The following is a 19,625-nucleotide window of genomic DNA, read 5'->3' on the forward strand; positions in this document are numbered from 1 at the left end:
GTTCATTGTTAGCATTGGTAAAGCACACAGTAAATTAGCTGTGCTGAAATCCCCAGTCTTGGATACCACAACAAGCATTTTCCATCATGAACAACGTACAAATCAGAACCAGACACAATGTGCCTGAGAAACAACAGTAAAATATGGAGTCTTAGAAGGGTTGGGTTCTGACCCCCAATAAATGGCATTATTGTTGATATTGGACGGGGTGGTGCATCACAGGGTATTTAGAACTTAATTCTGCAGCACTGAACAATGTTAGTGTAGGCGTAAGACCAAGGTTTGGTGACATCAAAAGTTCTAGCTCTGCTAGTTAAAGAAGCAATCAAGAGCATCTCATCCCTATACATTATGCACTCTGAAGGCCCAGAAGTTAGAAGTGTAGCTAATCAACTAAAAAAGGATATACTTCCTTTCATCAGCTCCTTCCATTAGTTATTTTTCCCTTTCTTCAACACCTCAGCTTGCTGCTGCATTCAGATTCCTCTGGATTACCTTTTCCTATTCCCTTCCTATTTTCTGTGCTGCTTGGCCATTGCTTTTGCCCATGTGTGCACAAGCACTGATGCAGCAGCAAGCACAGGGAAGTAGGAGGCTCTGGGAGCATGCACAGTACTGGCACCAACGTGAAGGTTTAAGCTGCCCTTTGCTGCGTAGTGGGGATGGCTGTGGGAGTTGTGGCTCTTCCTATGCAGCTTGGCAACATGACAGTTTCATTTTTAAGCTATTTCCTTTCCCTAAAATCCATATGATTTCCATTCACTGCTGTTCAATGTCAACTTATTAATCAGTCAGCCTCTCGTCTAATGCTGGATAAGACTATAAGCCTCTCCCTGCCTGCTTTTCATAAGGCTTCCATGTATCATATTAAGTTTGTAGTATTATTTTCTGACAAAAATGAGCTGAGATAATAGGTAATATTTCATTACCTTTTGTACTTTTTTTTTTTTTTATTGCACCGCATTTTTATGACAGTTTATATTTTTAGTGAAGTTATTAAAAATACTGCCCTCTGGTTATAAGCAAACCTATTACCTGGTACTGATGAAATCATATTACATTTGTTTCTTGTAGGAGGAAATCATAGTAAATACTTAACTTTTATTATCTCAGTTTGGCTACAATTTTAAGAGCTTGGGAAAAAAAAGATAATATAATGAGATCACCATATTTTCTGTTGCTGGCTGGTTGCTTTGTATAGCTTTCCAATAGACGTGTTGGAAATATCCACACATTCTTGCTAATTCACTGATTAAAATTAAAATATTAATCTATTCTTGAGCCTGTCTGCTGGCTGAGTGCACTCCAAATACATGAGAACTGTATCCAATAACATATATTGGACTGCATGCTCTTCCAACATACAATGCACAACTAGTGTGAGTTCACCATAATGCTTAAATTCAAGCATTTTCGCAAGGAACCATTTTGATACTGCTGTCCTACTACTCTGTGTATAAGGAGCAATATGTGTCTCTGCACCTCGTAGCTGTACAATGGGGGAACAGGCAGGATGGTATGACAGTGTGAAGAAATAGCCAAGACGTCATCTTCTGCCTCCTATTACTCTACTTTAGCAACTAGCAGAGTGCAAAGAGAGATGTGTTTTAAAGGTAATATTATCATCAGTTCAAACAGAAACATGGCAAAGCGAGTCCCTATCGTTAATGAGTGTTTGTGGAATAATGCCATGTTTATGACTGTGCTCCCTTACTGACTTGTATCTCTTTGGAGCAGTTTATAATGTTCTTTCAATCTGGGAAGTACTTTTCTTTCTGCTCTTCTGATTGCTAGATATGGGAACATTCTTAGAGAAGAAGGACGCTTCCCAAAGTCTTGTTTTTTCTTTTTCTGAGTCATAGCTGCATTACAAAGAAGAGGAGAATCTCTGGGGAAAGCATGGGACCTTATGGACAAGGCAGTCGAATCTGTAGATGCCCTTTATTCTGTCTTTTGGCTATCTTTTATTGAAGAGCCTAATAAATTATTAGGCAACTTTCTAGCATGAGTGAGCCAAAGCCAGAATCTAAGCTTATGCATGCATATTTTTCATCCATCCAGAACAGGACAGATCTGAGCTCTTTAATTATTGTAAAGAAGAGACTGTCCCTAGGCAACAGTTCTTATTTCACACTACCTCTTCCAGGAATTTTAGATAGCTTCTGCAACTTGTCACATCTCCTAATAGATGAGATTATGATTCTCTATAGCTCAGCACACAGTGTCCTGGAAGTCTGACCAATTATGCTTATTCTTCAGCTGGATGAGTCACCCCATACCTACTTTATAACAAGTGTTTAAGTAGTTGTGCGTAGATGGGTCGCAAGAAAGTGATGTAAAAGAGCATTATGATTGAGCCATCTATATATAAAATAAATTTCTTTAATTATTTTACTCCTCCACAAGGAAGTAATGGCAGCACTTTCTTATAAGCAGACTGGCAGTGATTTGTAGACCTTGCCTCCTTCAAGCCTTTGGAGTGCCTCACTCTGAGGGTTTTTGAACTGCAAATATCTTACTGTGCAGTAATGATATATACCAAGGTTTCTCAATCTGAAGGCAACAGTACCTGGTGTTTTGCCTTCCATGTTGTATTTTTTCAAGGTATTGCATGTTACCATGCTTTGCCATCAGTAATGACACTGAAATGGTCAAGGAAGGGTCTGCAAATGGGATGACTTCACTGACCACCATCTAGGTGATAGTTACCTACTGTAGTTGTCTGACTTCTCGAATCTTCCACAGTTCTTTCCGTTTCTTGGAACATTTTGTTAAGAAAGCTGAACTTATCCATCTCTCAGAGTTGGAATAATTAAACCATGTACTGTCTTCAACAGAATAAGTTGGGAGTGGGAGTATGGGGGAGAAATTGAAATATTTAAGAGGCAATTTATCTGCTTGGAACAATCAGCTGAAAGCATTGATCAGTACTTCACTGAAGAATACTGGGAACTTCACTCTTCTTGCTACAAGTTGGGAAGATTCATTTTTGAAGTCACTGACTGTGTAATCTGTTCCTTCTGAGTATGCAATGTCAGTATATTTCTTATCTCTAGATCAATCTTTTCCCCTCTCTCCACCCTGAAGCAGTTCGAACACATGCAATATCCAGTGGATGTAATGATTCAAAAGAGATTTCATCGAGTCCTTCAAAGATAGTGGAACCCATTCAAATGTTTCTGTTATTGAAATACTCATACTGAAACAATTATTTTCCTCTGACCTAATACGAATGTTGTAGAACAGAATGTGTTTGTCTTCAGCCGCACCCTACAGAGCTGACTGTGATGCAATATTTGTTCTTTATCAAAAAGAAGCCGGTATCTGAAACACTTAATTAAGATTTTCTGGGCCGGAGCCAGGGCTTGATTTCATGTTGGTAACAGCTTTGTTGGAGTGGAAGGTGCTTTCCCTGCTTGCACCACCAGAATGTAACCTATTGAATCCCAGTGTGTTCAGTTTGACCTTGTAGTGGGAGGCTCCTCATGTGTGTGACAAGCATTGAAATTCAGAGGGTTCTGGGCAGGTTCTGGGCTTGGATGCTTGTGGAGGAAGATGTAGAGTTTTAGTCATGAGCAGGAGCAGGTCCGGATTGCTTTATCTCTGTGGGTAAGATCCACTGAGGCGTGAGCAATAGTGTCTTTATGGAGTGGTGCAGAGAATTGCTGTGTGACCTCTACAGACACTGCCAAATGAGTGCACCTTGAGCATAGCTTTGAGAAATGCATCATTTCCCTGAATGCATATATTTATCTACCTGTCCATCCTGTCCTTGGTTTTAAAGGACACATCATCATTGCAGCTGGATAGATGATAAGTCTTCCTTGCTCTGCAGCACCCTCACTAAATGTTGCACTCCTGTTTCTTCACTCCGAATGTGGTTTCCTAAACTCATTTTCCTGCAAATGTTTCCATAGTAAGTTCTGCTTCCATTGGTATGTTGCTGATTTATGCTGATAGTTCTCCGTCTGACCTGTAAAGGCATGAATCCCAGGAAAATAGCATGGGGTATTTAATCATGTCCATTCAACAGCTAAATAAAATTAGAGGTTCCCTCAGTAGTTTAGTTACCACAGGGCAGGAGCAACTCACGGCTTATCTGAGTGTGAGATGGGCAATTTTCCTTACTGCTTTTTAATGCTAACAAAACAGTGTTACCTTGGTGACTGCCACATCACATCAGTAATCTGGAAGATGCAGAGTGGCTGGTGAAAGATCCCATTACACTGACTAATCTGAGCGGCGCTCAAGGGAGGGAACATGTTCTAAAACAGAGAGATTTTTCTTACTGTGGTGATAATTGCTACTGTGGCTGTTTCCAGGCTGCACAGTAATCCTGTGGGCAGTGTGATCCTGGAGAACAAGAGACAAATTGGAGGAAAACTGGAAAAGAGGTAGACAGTGTAACATGGAGCACATGAGCACTGCCAATAGCATTTGGGTTTTTCTTGCACTTGCACCAGCACAATGTTGTAGTGGGTTCCTATGGAACCTTGTATTCAAAGAGGGGCTTGAGGAGGTGTCTATATGAGGAGACTGACTTGGGGGCTTATTTAAACCTTTGGAAGTTCCCAACTATCATCAGGAAATCTCAATTTCTGGTGGATATAAGTGCTCTTCCACTCCACCTAAGGCTGCCTTGGCAGTTCTTTATTCCCTGCTTCAGTTGTGTTCTTCTGGAAGGGATGGCAGGCAGCCCTTGCTCCTCCATCTAAGTCTTCACCAGACAGTGAGAAGTTGGATATCAGGAAAAACTACTCTGAAAAAGTGGTGAGGTATTGGAACAGGCTGCCCAGGGAGGTGGTGGAGGTGTTCAAGAAGTGTGTTGATGTGGTGCTTAAGGACATGGTTCAGTGGGAAAGTGGTGGTAGGTGGATGGTGGATGATCACAGAGGTCTTTTCCAACCTTAAAGATTCAGTGATTCTGTAATATGGCTTTTCTGTGGTGTCTGAGCTTTGAGTTGTCTTTGGGCTGAGTGTTTTTCACTGCAATGCAGAGGTTCTCCATTTCTCCTTGTTCACAGATCCACTGTCCAGTCTGGCCTGGTCTTGATGTAAGCTAGCACCTGCATGGATTCAGACTCCCACTTGTGGTGCTTCTTAAAGAAAATGAGAAATGTTGCTCATCATCTTTCTGCCTCAGCCCAGTGGTCGTTCTTCTCCTCCTCTGGCTGTAATAGGAAGAGAAGAGAATAGGTTATATCAGTCCTAGTTGGTCTCACAGCTTGTATGGAAATAGACTGATGGGGACATTTGTGATCATCAGTGATAATTCAGAGCAGTGAGCTTAGTGTGGATTTGTGCCAGGAAACAGCTATTTCTAATCACATTCCCAGGTATGGCACTATGAACCCTGCAAGCTTCCCATTGCAGTGTCTGTGTAAAAGCCTGAGGTTCATATGAGCATTTCTATGTAATACCTAACTTTCTGGAACAGATAAGGTCTGTGGAAAAGCCAGAAAGATTTTCCATGTCTAAAGCACAGAAATTACCAATACATTTTGATTTAGCTAGAATGATCTGAGACTGGCTCGAGTGCTGCCTAGTAAAATGAAGAAAGCTCACAGTTTTACAAAGTCAAAAAAAAAGCAACAACCTCAAATATGTTTTATTTTTGCCATCTGTGAACACTGCCAGAGTAATCAGCAGAAGAGAATTTTTCAGGGTTTTTTTAATTTTTTTTTTTTTTTACTTGATATTTGGAGGGAAGAAAGAAGTTAATTGCAATGCAGAAAATGTCTAAAAATGGAAGTCACAGAGTATTCGCGTGACTAAAGGTTTGTGAAGTAGACCCGCTGAATCTGGATTTTCTAAACCATGATATATTGGAAGAAAAAAAGGGAGCTATAGAGCAGGAAACTCAACTGACCCTTTGCTTTGGAATAAAATGCTTGGAAAAGATTTTCATAAGGGATTGCATGGAGATACCCATTCTGCTTAGAAAACGTGATTGCAGTTTCTATTTAATTTGAATGGTTTCTTACACTGTATCTTTGTCTTCTACAACACAGTGCCATGGTACCTTGTGGTGTCTTTGCTGCCCCACAGTAAAGCCTATTTGTCGAGTAATTTTCTTGTTAGTGTTTGAGGTGGAATGAAAGATGCTTAATGTTGTACGGCTGTTGTAGCAAAAAGGGCCTAATGGAATGGAGAGGGAAGAGATTTCAGCTAGCTGATGCCAAGGCAGTTTGTTGACAGTTGTAGAGTGCATTTGGAGTGTTGTAGCCAGACCACAGAATGCTTTAAAAATGAAAATAAAAATCAGAGATATGAAATGCTTTACTCTCATATTTTTTTCCATGTAATGTTTCATTCTCTCCATTTATAAAGCAGCACAGGCTGCTGACTGAATGCTAAACAGACCTGAGCTCTCTCTTGTTAGCACTTGCAGATGTATTAAGCCTGTTGGGCCAGCTAATGGAACTGGCTTCATGCCTTTGAAGGCATCATAATCAGCAAGATTATTTATTTGTGTTGTTTGTTTTTAAAAGAATAGCTTTTCTAAGTCATTTGCAGCAAAAAGCTTCATATCTCCAATTTAAAATGAAAAGGCTTTTAATTCACAAGTTACCTAGGGAACACTTTGCTCTCCAAGTCCTCACTTTGTCTTTTATATATCACCCACAGAATAAGTTTTTAAAGAGAAGTGGATGTACTGGACCACAAATGCTGCCATGTTATTAGCGTTATTTCCTGACCTGTGATGGTAGACACAGAAGCTGAAATGCATGTGAATATGTTAACCTTCTTGAAGGAACAAGCTTCCAATCCATTTTATTTTAACCACAACAGTGCAGTGAACGAATGTGTTTCAATATATGCAAACTTGACCTTTGGTTTCATTTTATCTACGAAGCATTTAGGACTGTGGAGTGGTAGGGGGAAGTTATCTTGTTCCCTGAAACATGAAGAGCTTAAATTATTCTGGACATTTTAAAATCCAGTCTTCTGTTGTGATGTGGAAAACAGTAGCACCATATGTGAAATCAAAATGTAGGAAAGCAGTTGGAGAGGAAAATGCATGGGAAAAAGGGCATGGAGGAATACAATTTTCTGCCTTAGAACGTCAGTACTTGAGCCTGAAAGGTTTGTTTCAAACCTTACCCTGAGGAAGAAGATAATTTCATAAAGCAAACAGATGTCAGCTTTGCTTAGAGCCAGGCCAGTCCTTGGCCATGAGACAGTGTCAGTGCTTGGCTGGTTTTGTTGAGTGTGTGTCAGGTCTCACAGAAAGCCAGTAATGGAGGAAGGAACACAACTGGCCTTTCTCAAGTTTGCAGCCGTGTGCCAATCTCTGGAGCTATTCTTAGAGCTCCTGACACTTTCCCTGTGCCAAACCCAGTTTGAGGGAAGCAAGGAATGAGGTAAGATTATGTGTGCATAAAACTCTTTGGAAGTTAAGTCCTGGCTAAGAGTAGGCCAGGAGACATTTTTCTGATGGCTTCATTTCTCTTGTATTCCTGTCAGTGCATTTTAAAAGGCATCCATCATGTTCTGCTCAGAGACCAGAGGAAATGTCACAGCTTAGGCTTTGCATGATGCAAAGAGGAAGGGTTAGCTTTGGAGATGTGTCTATCATAAATTCCATTAATGGAGAAAACACTTCAAATTAGGGGTAGGGAAGGAAGTCTCTTCCAGGATTGCTCAGATCAGCTCTTTGCTTTTTTTTTTTTTTAATGTGTGTGTGTATGAGATAACAGTGTGCCATTTCATGAATGGGACCATGGACTGGGGAAGAAAAGCACCATTGCAAGCAGTATTCCTGAGTCATTCTTCTTGTTTATTTTTAGGTTTTTGCTTCTTTGCTCTGTTCTTCTAAAGACAGCAGAATGACAGAAATATGGAGAGGAGGTTTGTGTAGTTGAAAGAGGAAAGAATCATTCCTGTAGGAGGAGGGGGAAAAGACCTTTTAACACTTTTCTAAAATGGCCGTGTATTTTTTGGGTGTTCCTAAAAATAATAGTACATCACCTCGATACACGCAGCCTATCCTGAGCATAAGGGACTGTTCTTGGAGTCTACTGTAAGGAGAAGTGCTGTACACTTTTAAGAGTAAGAGGTGAAAATATGGCTGTTTGCACTAGTGCAGCACTTGAAGAGGTCATCAAATCTATTACACACATAATATGGTTTGAATGATGAGAATCTGTGTGTCATATGTAACATAGCATATATTGGAAAGTACTCATTAGCAAGCAAAAAAAACCTGTTTGGTTTGTCTTCCAGTGAGCTTTTATTAAAGTAATGGAGGAAATGTTTTTAGTGGCAATAAAGGGCAGAAAAGAAAAAGCAAAACAAAAAGAGCTTTTTTATTTACACTTAAGTAGAAATTCACTAATCAGCAATCAAAGCATCCTCATTGAAAATGGCATTTCAGAGCTTCCGTAAGGAACAGCTGTAAACTGAGCCATCATTTTTCCATTCAAGGGGCTTGACTTGGCACAGAAAGACATCCTGCAGACCACAGCTGGCATCATGCACAGTTAAAAGATCTGAGGCTGCTAGTGCCTAAACAGCCACTAGAAATTATATTACATGATGGAGACTGGCTAATATAATTGAGCCAGCTAGTTATTCTACACATAATTTAATTATTTGACAAATTGCTTAGAAACACAGTGTTCTTGTTCCATGCTTGTGCTGCACTCATAGTATTAAGAGGCATAGAGCTCAGGAATTGCTGGTGGGTATCTAGTCAGCTCAGCAGATAGATGCTGATTTTAAAGATATGTGAGCATATAAAGGTTCACAGTTGTAGTGGAGTAGTGTATCCAGTGATGGGGAGAGCCAAAGGGAACGTAGCAAAGACAGGAAATTGGCTCAGAGATAGCTGGTGCTTTTTCAAATGACTACATAGGGCTTAGGATTGTTGGAGAGGTGGCTCTACCCTGTAAATCCTTCAGAGTCTGACTGTTGGGATGTGTGGGCTGAAGGAAACCTATGAAATAGTTGAGCAGATGGGAGATTTTTTGCACCCCAAGATTATAGTGTCCTCATGGATGTTGTTCAGCAGTTATAGGAGAACTGGTGCCAAGTTATTTTGTGGTCACAAATTCAAAGATAAGAAAACAAAACCAAACACATATAGAAGCGACATAGCACAAGAAGTATTTTCCCAGAACTTTGAAGATTCAGGCACTTGACAAAGCATCTCTTGGAGGCTACTTAAGAATATGGGCATCATCTAGAATAAAGCTGGGCTGTAAAAATGAAGGACAAATCCTACATCTTCTTGAACAGTACTAGGAAAATATGAAGACTGTTTTGCCACTTTATTTGTTAGCCTTTCAAAATATCAGAGGCTGTTGTTCTCAAAAAATCAGCCAAACCAGCAACATGTTACAAAATGGTTGTTATAAATCAGGACAGAAATGCCATTTTTGAATAAGTTTTATTGGTGGAGCAGATCATTTTGTATAACAGGGTGCTGCTGCTTCTTTGGCTGTCTGAACAGTAAAGTAGCTCTTTTTAGGATGTATCCCAGAGTCCTTGTCTCCCTGGTCAGTCCATGTGGGTCATGCAGTAGTTCCCTCTCTGCCCATTTCTGGGTTTTCTTATAGGATGTAAAAGTTGGAGTGGTTCACATTTGGATTTCCTCTTGACATGCAGGTGGGAGGCAGCCAGGATAGACAGCTGGATCTGGAGCTGGGGGCTGCTACAGAGTCTTTCACTTTTACTGTAGCTTTCATGTCAAGATTTAATGTTGTCAATCTTACATCTAATTATCGGTTGGAAGAAGTTATGGAATGAAGGGGAATAAATTACTCTCCTAAATTTTTCACTGTCAAGCATAAATTCTTTTAACAAGATCATGAGTGTATGATACAAGATTGCGATGTCCTTACAGCTGAAAAATTTCTCCTGAGTAGCAAAATCTTTGAGACTGGCCCAGTGGCACATTGACTGATGATTCTGCCTTTTTGTTGTAGATTGTTAACAAGGTTGTCAATGGGTTGATAGGTTTCCAGGTCGAATGGTATTAGCATAAAACATGGAAAGAACCCTGTTGCCTATCCAAGCATAGCTCTTATGTAGCTCCTCTGCAAAAATAATCTTGACAGAATTTCAGCCAATTTTATTTGCATCAAACTTTGCCTCATTCCGAGTCTTTATTTTATAAAGAGAAAATTTAAGCAGGATTTCTACAGCTGAATTGCTTATTAAAGGTCACAGAATTAACCAGCACCCAGGAATGCTGGATGATGTATCCTGGAGGACCAGACATGGCATTCACAGTGACACCATTTCTTGTCTGCATAGAGAATGGACTGCAGTGTAGGAATGGACAGAGGCATCTGGCTCCTGAGGTCCCCTGTATCCATCATAGCTGCTAAGATTAAACTATGCAGAATATGTGAAATGATATTAAATGATATATAAATGATATATATTTATATATATATAATATATATAAATGATATTTACCCAGGAATCAAACTATGATTTCCTTGACTGCAGTGCACAACTCTGTGCCCTCTGAGAGCATTAATTCTTCTCTGGATGCTGTCTGGTTCTTCTCTAGGTAGCAATGCTGTGGCATGCTATCTTGAGCATACATAAGCATGTATGTTGAGCGAGTCAGTTATTTGCTAGGTTTAGAAATAAAAAGATGATTGTTGATGTCTAAGAAGTCCTACCCCAGTGGATGAAAACCTGGGCTTGCAAGCATCACACAAGCATTACATGAGCACTGGAGAGGTTTTCCTTGGTTTTCTTCAAACAGATGGATAGAAATCACATTGTCTGTTTGCATCCTGAGAATTTTTTCACTTTGGCAGCAATTGGAGGATGAATTTAAAGGCTGTGGCATCCAGGACTTGTGCCTGGTCCACAAAGAGCTGGAGGTTCTTGCTGAGTTTCTCAGCTGGTCTCACTGTTTCTCTTTCTTTCTCAAAGAAACAGCAGCACAGTGGTCTTCAAAAGAAATTTCATACAGCAGATGACAAGACTGCTGCCTGAGTATCAGCTGTGATTGGACTGAGCTTTAGCATTGTAGTGTTGTACCTGGTGAGCTGAGTTCTCAACTGGAAATTCAGACTGAGATATGTCAAAGGAATATATGAAAGCCCAGAATGGATAATTTCTTACCAATCTGAAGACACCTGGGCGTACAGACAGTGCTGAATTACTGCTGATTTTAGTGTCCTGTAGGAAACTAGAGCAGATTTAGACATTTGTAGGCCTGAAGGACTCATTCAATTTATTAAATATGAGAGCTCAGCAGGGATAGAGGGAGCTGCCCCTTTAGTTTTACTAAGTCCTACTTTAAGCTACATGGAGGATCTCCATGTGAATGTCTAATCTTTCTAGAATTTTACTGAGATCTCTGCTGACCATATTGTACAGAGCAATTTGTTAGATTAATTATGATTAATTTCATAGAACAGCTGTTATTTGGGTTAGAGAAAAAGAAGTCCTTTCTCCAGTAGGTATTGCTTGACAGTGTTGTAAGACATCACGTTCATGGTGAAATGGCTTGCAGTTGAGTGCTGGTGTTCTATTCTCTCAATACCCAGTTATTTATTTAATGGTTAAGCATTTTTATGCTGAGTTCTCACAGGGTGAACAATATATTAAGGTGGAATGACAAGCCCCACCACCAGAGCCACAACTATAAGTGATATTTCTCCAGCTGGTAATCTAAGTAATATGTTGTTTAAGTGGAGGAAAAAAAAGCAAACCTGCAAACCCCTCAACTCAACCAGCACAGGTTGGATGCTGATGCTGAATACTAATGGAGAGCAGTCTGCATCCAGTCCCCACTGGGAAAAAAAATATTTGTCAACTCAGTTCAAACAGTGCATAAATTTGAGGGAGCTGCCATCTGCTGACAGACCCTTCCCCCACCTGCACTGCTTGAATAAATCCCTGCAGAATCCCTATGAAGCTTCCTTCAGAAGCTCTATGTGGTCATGTTCCCATCAGCCTTAGCTCGGGATCTGTCTTTCTCAGCTTCCTTATGTGTTTTCCCCAGGTACTTCCAGAGAATTTAGGTTTCATAGGACTCTCAGGCACCAGAATAAGTCCCTGATCTGTGCCACAGGCAGGAACAGCCCAAGGCTCTGTAGCTCAGCAGGTCATCAACACTGCATTCAAATCCTCATGTGCAAGTCAGAGCCTTAAGGCTTGAGTTCTGGAGTGACTCACTGCTCCCAGGTGTTGCTGACTGCCCTGGGGAGCAATGGGTGCACGTTGTCTTTGCAAAATGTGGCCAAGGGGAAGGTTACCTGAATGGATGATACAAAAAAACTTAGTGGCGCCTCATGTTGCTTGATGAGAATATGTGTTATTTTTGTCTGTGCTGTTGTGAAGACACAGTGTGTACTTCTATGGGAAAGAGGGGGAGGAACTGACCCAACACGCTCATGTTGTTGGGAGCTTAATGCCTTCCAGTGATGTCAGGGGGCTTAGATCAAATCTTTTTCCATGTTTAATGGTGGATGGGGAGACTTTTTGGTGTGGTCTTGATGTTCTTTCTGCTCTGTTCCAGCAGACACACTCCCCTATTAGGGGAAGCTTTGGGAGCTGTATATGACTTTGGGGAAGGGGTGGGCAAGTATCCACCTCCAGCTACCCACTCAAGCAGTCACACATGACAGATTCATGCCTGTAGCACTTCTAGGTTTTATCTGCTCACTAAATTTTATTTCCCCTCTGTGAGTGTTTATATTGCTCAGAGACCAACCAAGGTTCATGTTAATCATTAAAAAAAAAAAAAAAGTAAAAAAAAAAAAGAAAGTGGAGGTTTATTAGATATTGCAGCTCTATGATTCTTTGCTGTTTGAATGCTAATTAAGCTTTGTATTTTCTGGAATAGAGGTGGATCTTAGCTCTGACTTGGCAAAATATCCCTTTTCCTCCGGGCTTTAACATTGTACGCGACATTTCATCCCAGAACAATTTTACACTATGCATCATCGTGTGTAATATTGTGTCACGCTGTAATTTTGCAAGTGCATGAAATGGCAGGAGGGAGGTGAAAATGGGCTCAATTACACCCAGGAGGGAGAAGAAAGCTCAGCGGAAGGGACCTGCTCCTGGGAGGTAATGAATTGGGTGTCAGCACTTTGCTGGAGCAGAGCGACAGAGCAGATGGGAATTTATTATTTTAGGGGCTCAGTGGGCAGACAAGAGGAAAGGAACCAGTCAAATCACATTACTAATGGTCATTTCCTCAGGCTGTGTGAGCACAGGGGATTTAGAAAAAGAAGAGACATTCATTCTAACTCCAGACAGCTCAGTTCTTTCTGGTTTTGAAGGCCCTAAGAAGAACTTGGCCATTTTATCTAGCTTAGAGTGAGAAGCCTTCGAAACAACTTTGGCAACAGCTCTTGGGGAAGGCAGATATGGAGCTGTTCTGGATGGGAGAGACATCCCCCAATTCAGGGAATGTTCCCCTTTCACAGCTTCTTCTTTAGCTGCAATCAGCCCTGAAGGATCCCTGAAGGATTTGATTCAGAGTGGGCCTTCCTTGTTGCATCTTTGCGTGCCCTGACAGGGTTCCTCTATTTCTCACAAGTTGCCAGGGTTCTTTTCAACACCCCGTAGATTTTCTTCTGTTTGAGTTTTTCCCTGAGCTCCTTGCTCACCTATGTGGGTCTCCTGCCATCTTTGATTTCTTACACTTAGGGATGCACTGAACTTGAGCTAGCCCTTCTATCTGCTAAACAAAGCTAAAGAAAGAGCATCTTATTTCTCAAAAATAAGAGGTACTTTCACATGGAGTTATGCTCTGTGTATTCATGGGTGGTATTTAGTATAATTTCAGTGAACTTTGTTACTTCCTTTAACCTGATCCCAAGTTTGTTCCTCCAGATTAACCAAAGCAAGATTTCTTTGTTCATTCTATGTTGTAATTATAGTAGACCAACCAAGCTGGAAAACTGAGCATTTCTTGGTTACTGAGCCTGTTGCCAAGACTGGCCTATAAACACTGGCTTTGGTAGACCAAGATGTTATGTCTTGCTTTACTGCCTTCATATGTGTATTACTACTTACAGTGTTATGAGAGGAGTTACCGGGTCTACAGTGCTCTTCTTTTAGATGAGAAAGAATTGATGGACACTTTTTCTATTGGGAGACATTCTCTTTCACATTGACCTGCAAGATCAGGGTCTTGGAGCAAGTTCTTTTCTGCAGGTCTTCTCTTGGAAAGAGTAGAGGGTATAGGTATACATACATACATACATGCATACATACATAATCCAGGAAGTCCATTCAAACTCACAGTCAAATGTCCTTTGCAGGAGAGGAAGCACAGCTGTTCTCTTTTACCAGCTATCTCATCTGCACACTAGGACTTTTACACATGTTCTCTGATGAGACCCAGCAATAAGTTCTTCTCCCTGTGCACCTGTCTTTTGCTTAATTAACCCATTTGCAGCAGATTAAGCCCTAAGGAGGAGGTTAACACGAGCAGTTATTCTAAAAGGAGAGTCAGGGTTTCAGTGAACTAGAAAAGCCTATTAGCTCCAGTCTTACCCAATCATTGCACCTTTTGGCACTTTTATTCTAAAATATTCCGATTTAAGAATGAATTTATGAATCACTCCTTCTAGATATAGCCTCAATACCTCTCTTTTCCCTGGGATTCAAACAGGATGTGATGGGTCAGATTTGATATATTGATAATTGATATATGAATGATATTATATTGATGAATTCTGAGATGCATCCAGTGTGTTAATTATGAGCTGCTGTTCTTTACAAGCTTGGTCACTACACTGTGGGAATTAACTCTGATTTTCCCCTCTGTGCTATGACCAATCTGCTACACATAGTCAAGGAACAACTTCTGCCTGTACAAACCATTGAATTTCCTTGGACACCTATAAAAGAACATAAAAATAGTTGTGATGTAACTGTAACAGCAGAAGGGTGGGTGGATCAGAAGCTGAATAATTAGATAGAAATGCAAAAATTGTGGCTCTTTTTTGCTAGGACAGTAAGTGACAATAACTGCTACAATATGAAAATACAGGAAAATGCAGCCCCGTTACTTGGGAGAGGGCATATTCGGGATGTCTCTTTTGTCTGTAAGGATGAGCACATGCCTGGTTTGGTGGGAACATGCCTGCAGGGTAAGCACACAGTCCGTGCCTCTTCCTGCCATTGCAGTTCTCTTAGTGGTTTGGTTTCGATGCAGTGAGAGTTTGCAGCTTGAGCTCTGCTGCTGGTGGGAAAGTTGGAGCCAGGAGCAAGCAGATTGAGGCTGGGAGTAGCAAAAACCTCATTAATCCTCAACCCTCTTGCAAACTTAGGCCTGATCTCAACCTCTTGTTGTAGGATTGTCCTCAGTTCAAGCACAGTGTATCTGAACGGTGTGTATTTGAGACTCTTGCTCAGCCTGTAGGAAGGACACAGGTTTTAGCTCAGCTAAAACCAAGGGTCAGGGCTTCAATCCAGGCATCTGAATGGGGAGAATAAACTCACTGTTAAATGGGTAATCCAATAGGAGCTTGGAAGGACTAGAAGGAAGGAGCTACAGCAAAGAAACAGAGCACAGGAATATGCAGTCCTGATAGTCTGAGGGGTGAGGGGGGATAGAAACGATGTGATGATTCAGGGCTATTGGATCTAGCCTTCATTCAATTACCATGCTTTGTTAAGTATTGCACAGTGAAGTGAGGACTGCAGTCTGTTAGGATGGATGTTACTATAAGTCATTTAATTATGAGGTTGCTCATATGCCATTTTAACATATGTAGAGTAACATTATCCCTCTTTTGTAGGTCACTATTCTCATCAGTCTGGCTCTTGCATTCCTTGCCTGCATAGTGTTTCTTGTGGTATACAAAGCCTTTACTTACGACCACAGTTGCCCAGATGGATTTGTTTATAAGGTAAGAAACTTCAGATGGATGAATTGCCTGAGATAATGATAGACTCTAAATGACTACATGGTTACAGTCTGGTCTGCATTTTTGACCAGGCCAAACAGAACATTTGGCAAGAATGTGTTGAAATGGGAAAAGTGTTATGGGAAATGTGGGGCTGCATCTGCTTCCATCAGCTACTGTTACACTGTAATTGTTGGGATTAACTTTGGTGAACACTACAGACAGATGTTCAGGAACAATCCCTCCTATTTGTGAATGGATTTATTGCAGCTGGAATATCCCATGTTTGTTTCCCACATACTGAAGGGACCAGGGTTTTACTAGCATACGTTTGAATGCAAAGCAAGCTCCCAGAGTGCTGGCACATGTGTCCTTTCTGGAAGAAATCCAGATTTGCCCGTTGTGTTCATTTATTGTGCTTTTGAGCATCTATCAAGAACAAAAGCATGCAACCTAGTTGCTGAAAATCTTTTGCCCTGCAGTTTTACATCAAATACTCACAGAGAACTATTTGCTTGCTCTGTTGAGATTAAAAATAATAATAATAAGTGCAAAGTAGTTCACTCACTCTATGCTACAAATGAACTCATAAATGCGCAGGAGGCTTGACCACACTGAGAATGGTCTGTGAGCTGGAAAATAGAGTAAGCTTATTTGTACAGCAGCCATTGTGAAATTATTTGCTTAGGTTGTATAAAAAAGAAGTTAGGACTCAGACGTGAGTTTCAGAATCAGATCCAAACCTGAACTTCTGAAAAGATTAAAGGCTTTGAACTCTGATTTCTGCTAATCACATTGATGTGGGACCTGGGTTGTCTCATCATTTAATAATAATCATACCTGGGGCCCTTTGTGTCGCTGGTGCTACTTTGTGAATGCCAACCTGTCTGATATTTTTTACCGTTTCATTGCTCTTTTACAGCTGTTGCAAAGTGAACTGATTTATCTGTGCAGTTCTTAGCACCCAGTGCCCACAGTAGTGTAGGGGAGACACACTGGCAGTATCTGCACAGCCAAGAAACTCAGACAAAGGCTGGGCAGTTGGGCCATGCTTCCTACCATCCTTCCAAGGTGGTTGTCCTACAGGTCAGGGACAAGATACAGCAACAGAGCCAACCATCTGCAGCTTACTCTGCCTTTGTCTGTCCTCTGCCTGGCTGAGGATTAATCCTGAACTTCGCCCTATGGAGCTCTCCATCAGGACAGAAGCTGCCCCATGTGCTCCAGTAGGACTCCTGCCAGGGACTTTGGTCCTTGTATGTGCCAGTAACACACTGAACCCCGCATATCTTCATTTTACAGCCCCCATTTCCAACCCAGCAATGAAATCTGCCTGCAGTCAGGGTTGCTAGTAGCAACAGGCTTGGAAGGCTGCTGCCTAGTCTAAACTTTGTGCATTCCCACATGGCTGCTGAAGGGCCATGTAGGGGTTGTGCAGCAGATGCTCTCGCTGCAGCGTATGACTCAAACTTCATCTATACAAGCACCTAACAAGATTTTTAAAAGGAGAGCCTTAGGATGACGGGACCCTTCTTTACTTCTCATGCTTTCTCTTCCTTTCCAGCATAAGCGGTGCATCCCGGCCTCCCTGGATGCTTACTACTCTGCACAGGATTCCAACTCCCGGGGCAGGTTCTACACCGTCATCAGCCACTACAGCATGGCCAAGCAGACCAGCTCCCGGGCTGTATCACCCTGGCTGTCCTCAGGGTCAGTAAACCATGAAGCCAAGGCTGCCAAAACAGAAGGTCATTAAAATTAACGAGTGGTGATGGGTAAATTGGGAGGGTGGGGGGACAACACCGTGTCTATACTGCATTGCTCTAATTGAGAGTGGGTGCTGTGCCAGCAGCACGATGGGAAGAAATAAGACCCGAGTGTAGGAGTCATCTTAATGGATATTTCTTTTTGTGCATTGTTCTCGTTGATTTGTAACCGAGTCGAGCTCTTGTACAAAGGCATGTTTGATGTTGACTGTACCTTACGATGTAAAAATATTTTTAAATCATTGCTTAACTATTTGTTAGAAAAAGAAAATTAAAAAACAAAAAAAGCAAATTAGATAAACAGCCAGAGAGGATAAAAAAGCAGCAAAGGGAATCCTGCAAAACGTTACCGTTGCTGGAAGTGACTCAGACTTAACGTGCAGTTGAAGAACAGATGAAACCCTTTTTAAGAGACAGGGTAGAGAGAAGCTGTCAGGAGGACATTACAGTGTTGTTTAGCTTGCCAAAGGGGGATAACTGGTGTGAAACTGAATCCGATATCAGTGTGCATTTGTTGATAAATACAAGTATCCCCTCCTCCCTCAAACATACACAGGTGCAAAAGTGAAAGTACCTGCACACACACCTGAACAGAGGCTTATGTAAATCCAAGGAGATCCAGGCATTCCTAAAGAGCTGTCACTGCTCTGGTGATCTCAGCTGGGCTCTGAAGTCCTGGCTGGTGTGTGGATGTGGAGCAGGATGAAAACTGCTGTCGTGAAGGCAGGAGGAATGTACTTGTGAGTGCAGGGCTGGTGGTAGTTGGAAGATCAGGGCTTTATCTACTTCTGGCATAGATTTCCCGAGCAACCTTTAGTTAAAGTTATATGAGGTTTTGTCCTTTGAGGCCTCTGTCCTGAGGGTCACAAGGAGACCCAAAAATGCCATTATAACATGAGGAGCCTCCCAAGGGTGGTGATAGTATAAAATACTGCTAAGATTCTAACTATTAATTTTCCCCTCACCCATGAAAAAAGATGCTCCAGGTTCCCTCCTCTTGCTCCCAATACTGAAGTCTTTAATGTCACACTAGGCAGTCAGGAAGGGGTTGCCCATAGCATACTCTTAGAGTAGGAGAGTCCCATTGGATCTCTGCTTGCATACCCAAACCAGACCCCAAGCTTAGGCCAATACCAGCTGGTGTAAAACATCTTCTCCCCACAAATGGCAGTTAGAACAGGGTGGTGGGACTATTTTAAAAGGGATTCCGCTATTCAGAGCCACCACTTGGCCTGTTACTGTGAGGTTCTGCTGCTTGGCAGGAGATGCTGAGCAGCAGAAGCAGATTGCACATGGAGGGCAAGGTTTACGTCGTACTAAGGCTGCTTTTTTTCAGATTTGTGGCTAGACTGGGATGGAAATTAGGAATTGACCCCTTCTTCCCCTGCATTGGGCAGTTTTGTCCTCCATTTCGCATACATAGACACTAGAGGGTGTAAATGAGGGCAGAACTCCTCAGTCCTAACAGGCATCATGATAAATAACTGTATAGTGTAGCTAAAAAATGTAGTGCCAAATGCCATTGTCTGATTTCCTGTCCTCCCTTCTCCTTCCATCTGTAAATCCATTTCTCACTCAAAATGTACAAACCCTCCACCAAGAATCCAAACTCCAGCAAACCACTGAACAGTTTATAATTTTGTGGTGTATTTTTTGTCAGTAGGTAGCAAAGACTGAAGTATTTTTTGGTGTAATTCTTGAACTTTTCTGACGGGATTAAAATAAAGTTAGATGTGACCGAGTGTCTCTGTGGCTTGGGCAGGTTTCTTTGGTGACATGCTGGGAGGTGGTGGTGGTGGGGATGGTGATGGCTGCATGTCTGGATCTGCAGAATGAGGCTGAACCCATTGATCTATTAGAGTCCTATTTTGCTTTTCCCCAGTGTTTTGATACGGAAACTAGGCAAAAATACTTCTCTTTAGCCTGCACCATCACGTGTTGTTATGTGCTATTCCTAGCAGGATGTCAGCGCTTGCTGCAGTGCAGCAGAGGTGGTGGGAGAGAAATGCAGCTGTTACAA

The 19,625-nt window shown here is 41.6% G+C and overlaps 1 protein-coding gene across 1 annotated transcript in view; it reads left to right on the forward strand.

Annotated features, from left to right (window-relative positions):
* The window catches only part of NSG2 (neuronal vesicle trafficking associated 2), a 34,716-nt gene extending 15,369 nt beyond the window's left edge, over positions 1 to 19,347 (forward strand). The window contains exons 4-5 of the mRNA XM_015876193.2: positions 15,732 to 15,842; positions 17,404 to 19,347. Coding sequence (XP_015731679.1) covers positions 15,732 to 15,842; positions 17,404 to 17,595 — 303 coding nt within the window. The 3' untranslated portion in view covers positions 17,596 to 19,347. The remainder of the gene's footprint in view (positions 1 to 15,731; positions 15,843 to 17,403) is intronic.
* Positions 19,348 to 19,625: the final 278 nt, after the last annotated feature.

Source organism: Coturnix japonica, chromosome 13, assembly GCF_001577835.2.
Source record: "Coturnix japonica isolate 7356 chromosome 13, Coturnix japonica 2.1, whole genome shotgun sequence".
Taxonomy (NCBI): domain Eukaryota; kingdom Metazoa; phylum Chordata; class Aves; order Galliformes; family Phasianidae; genus Coturnix; species Coturnix japonica.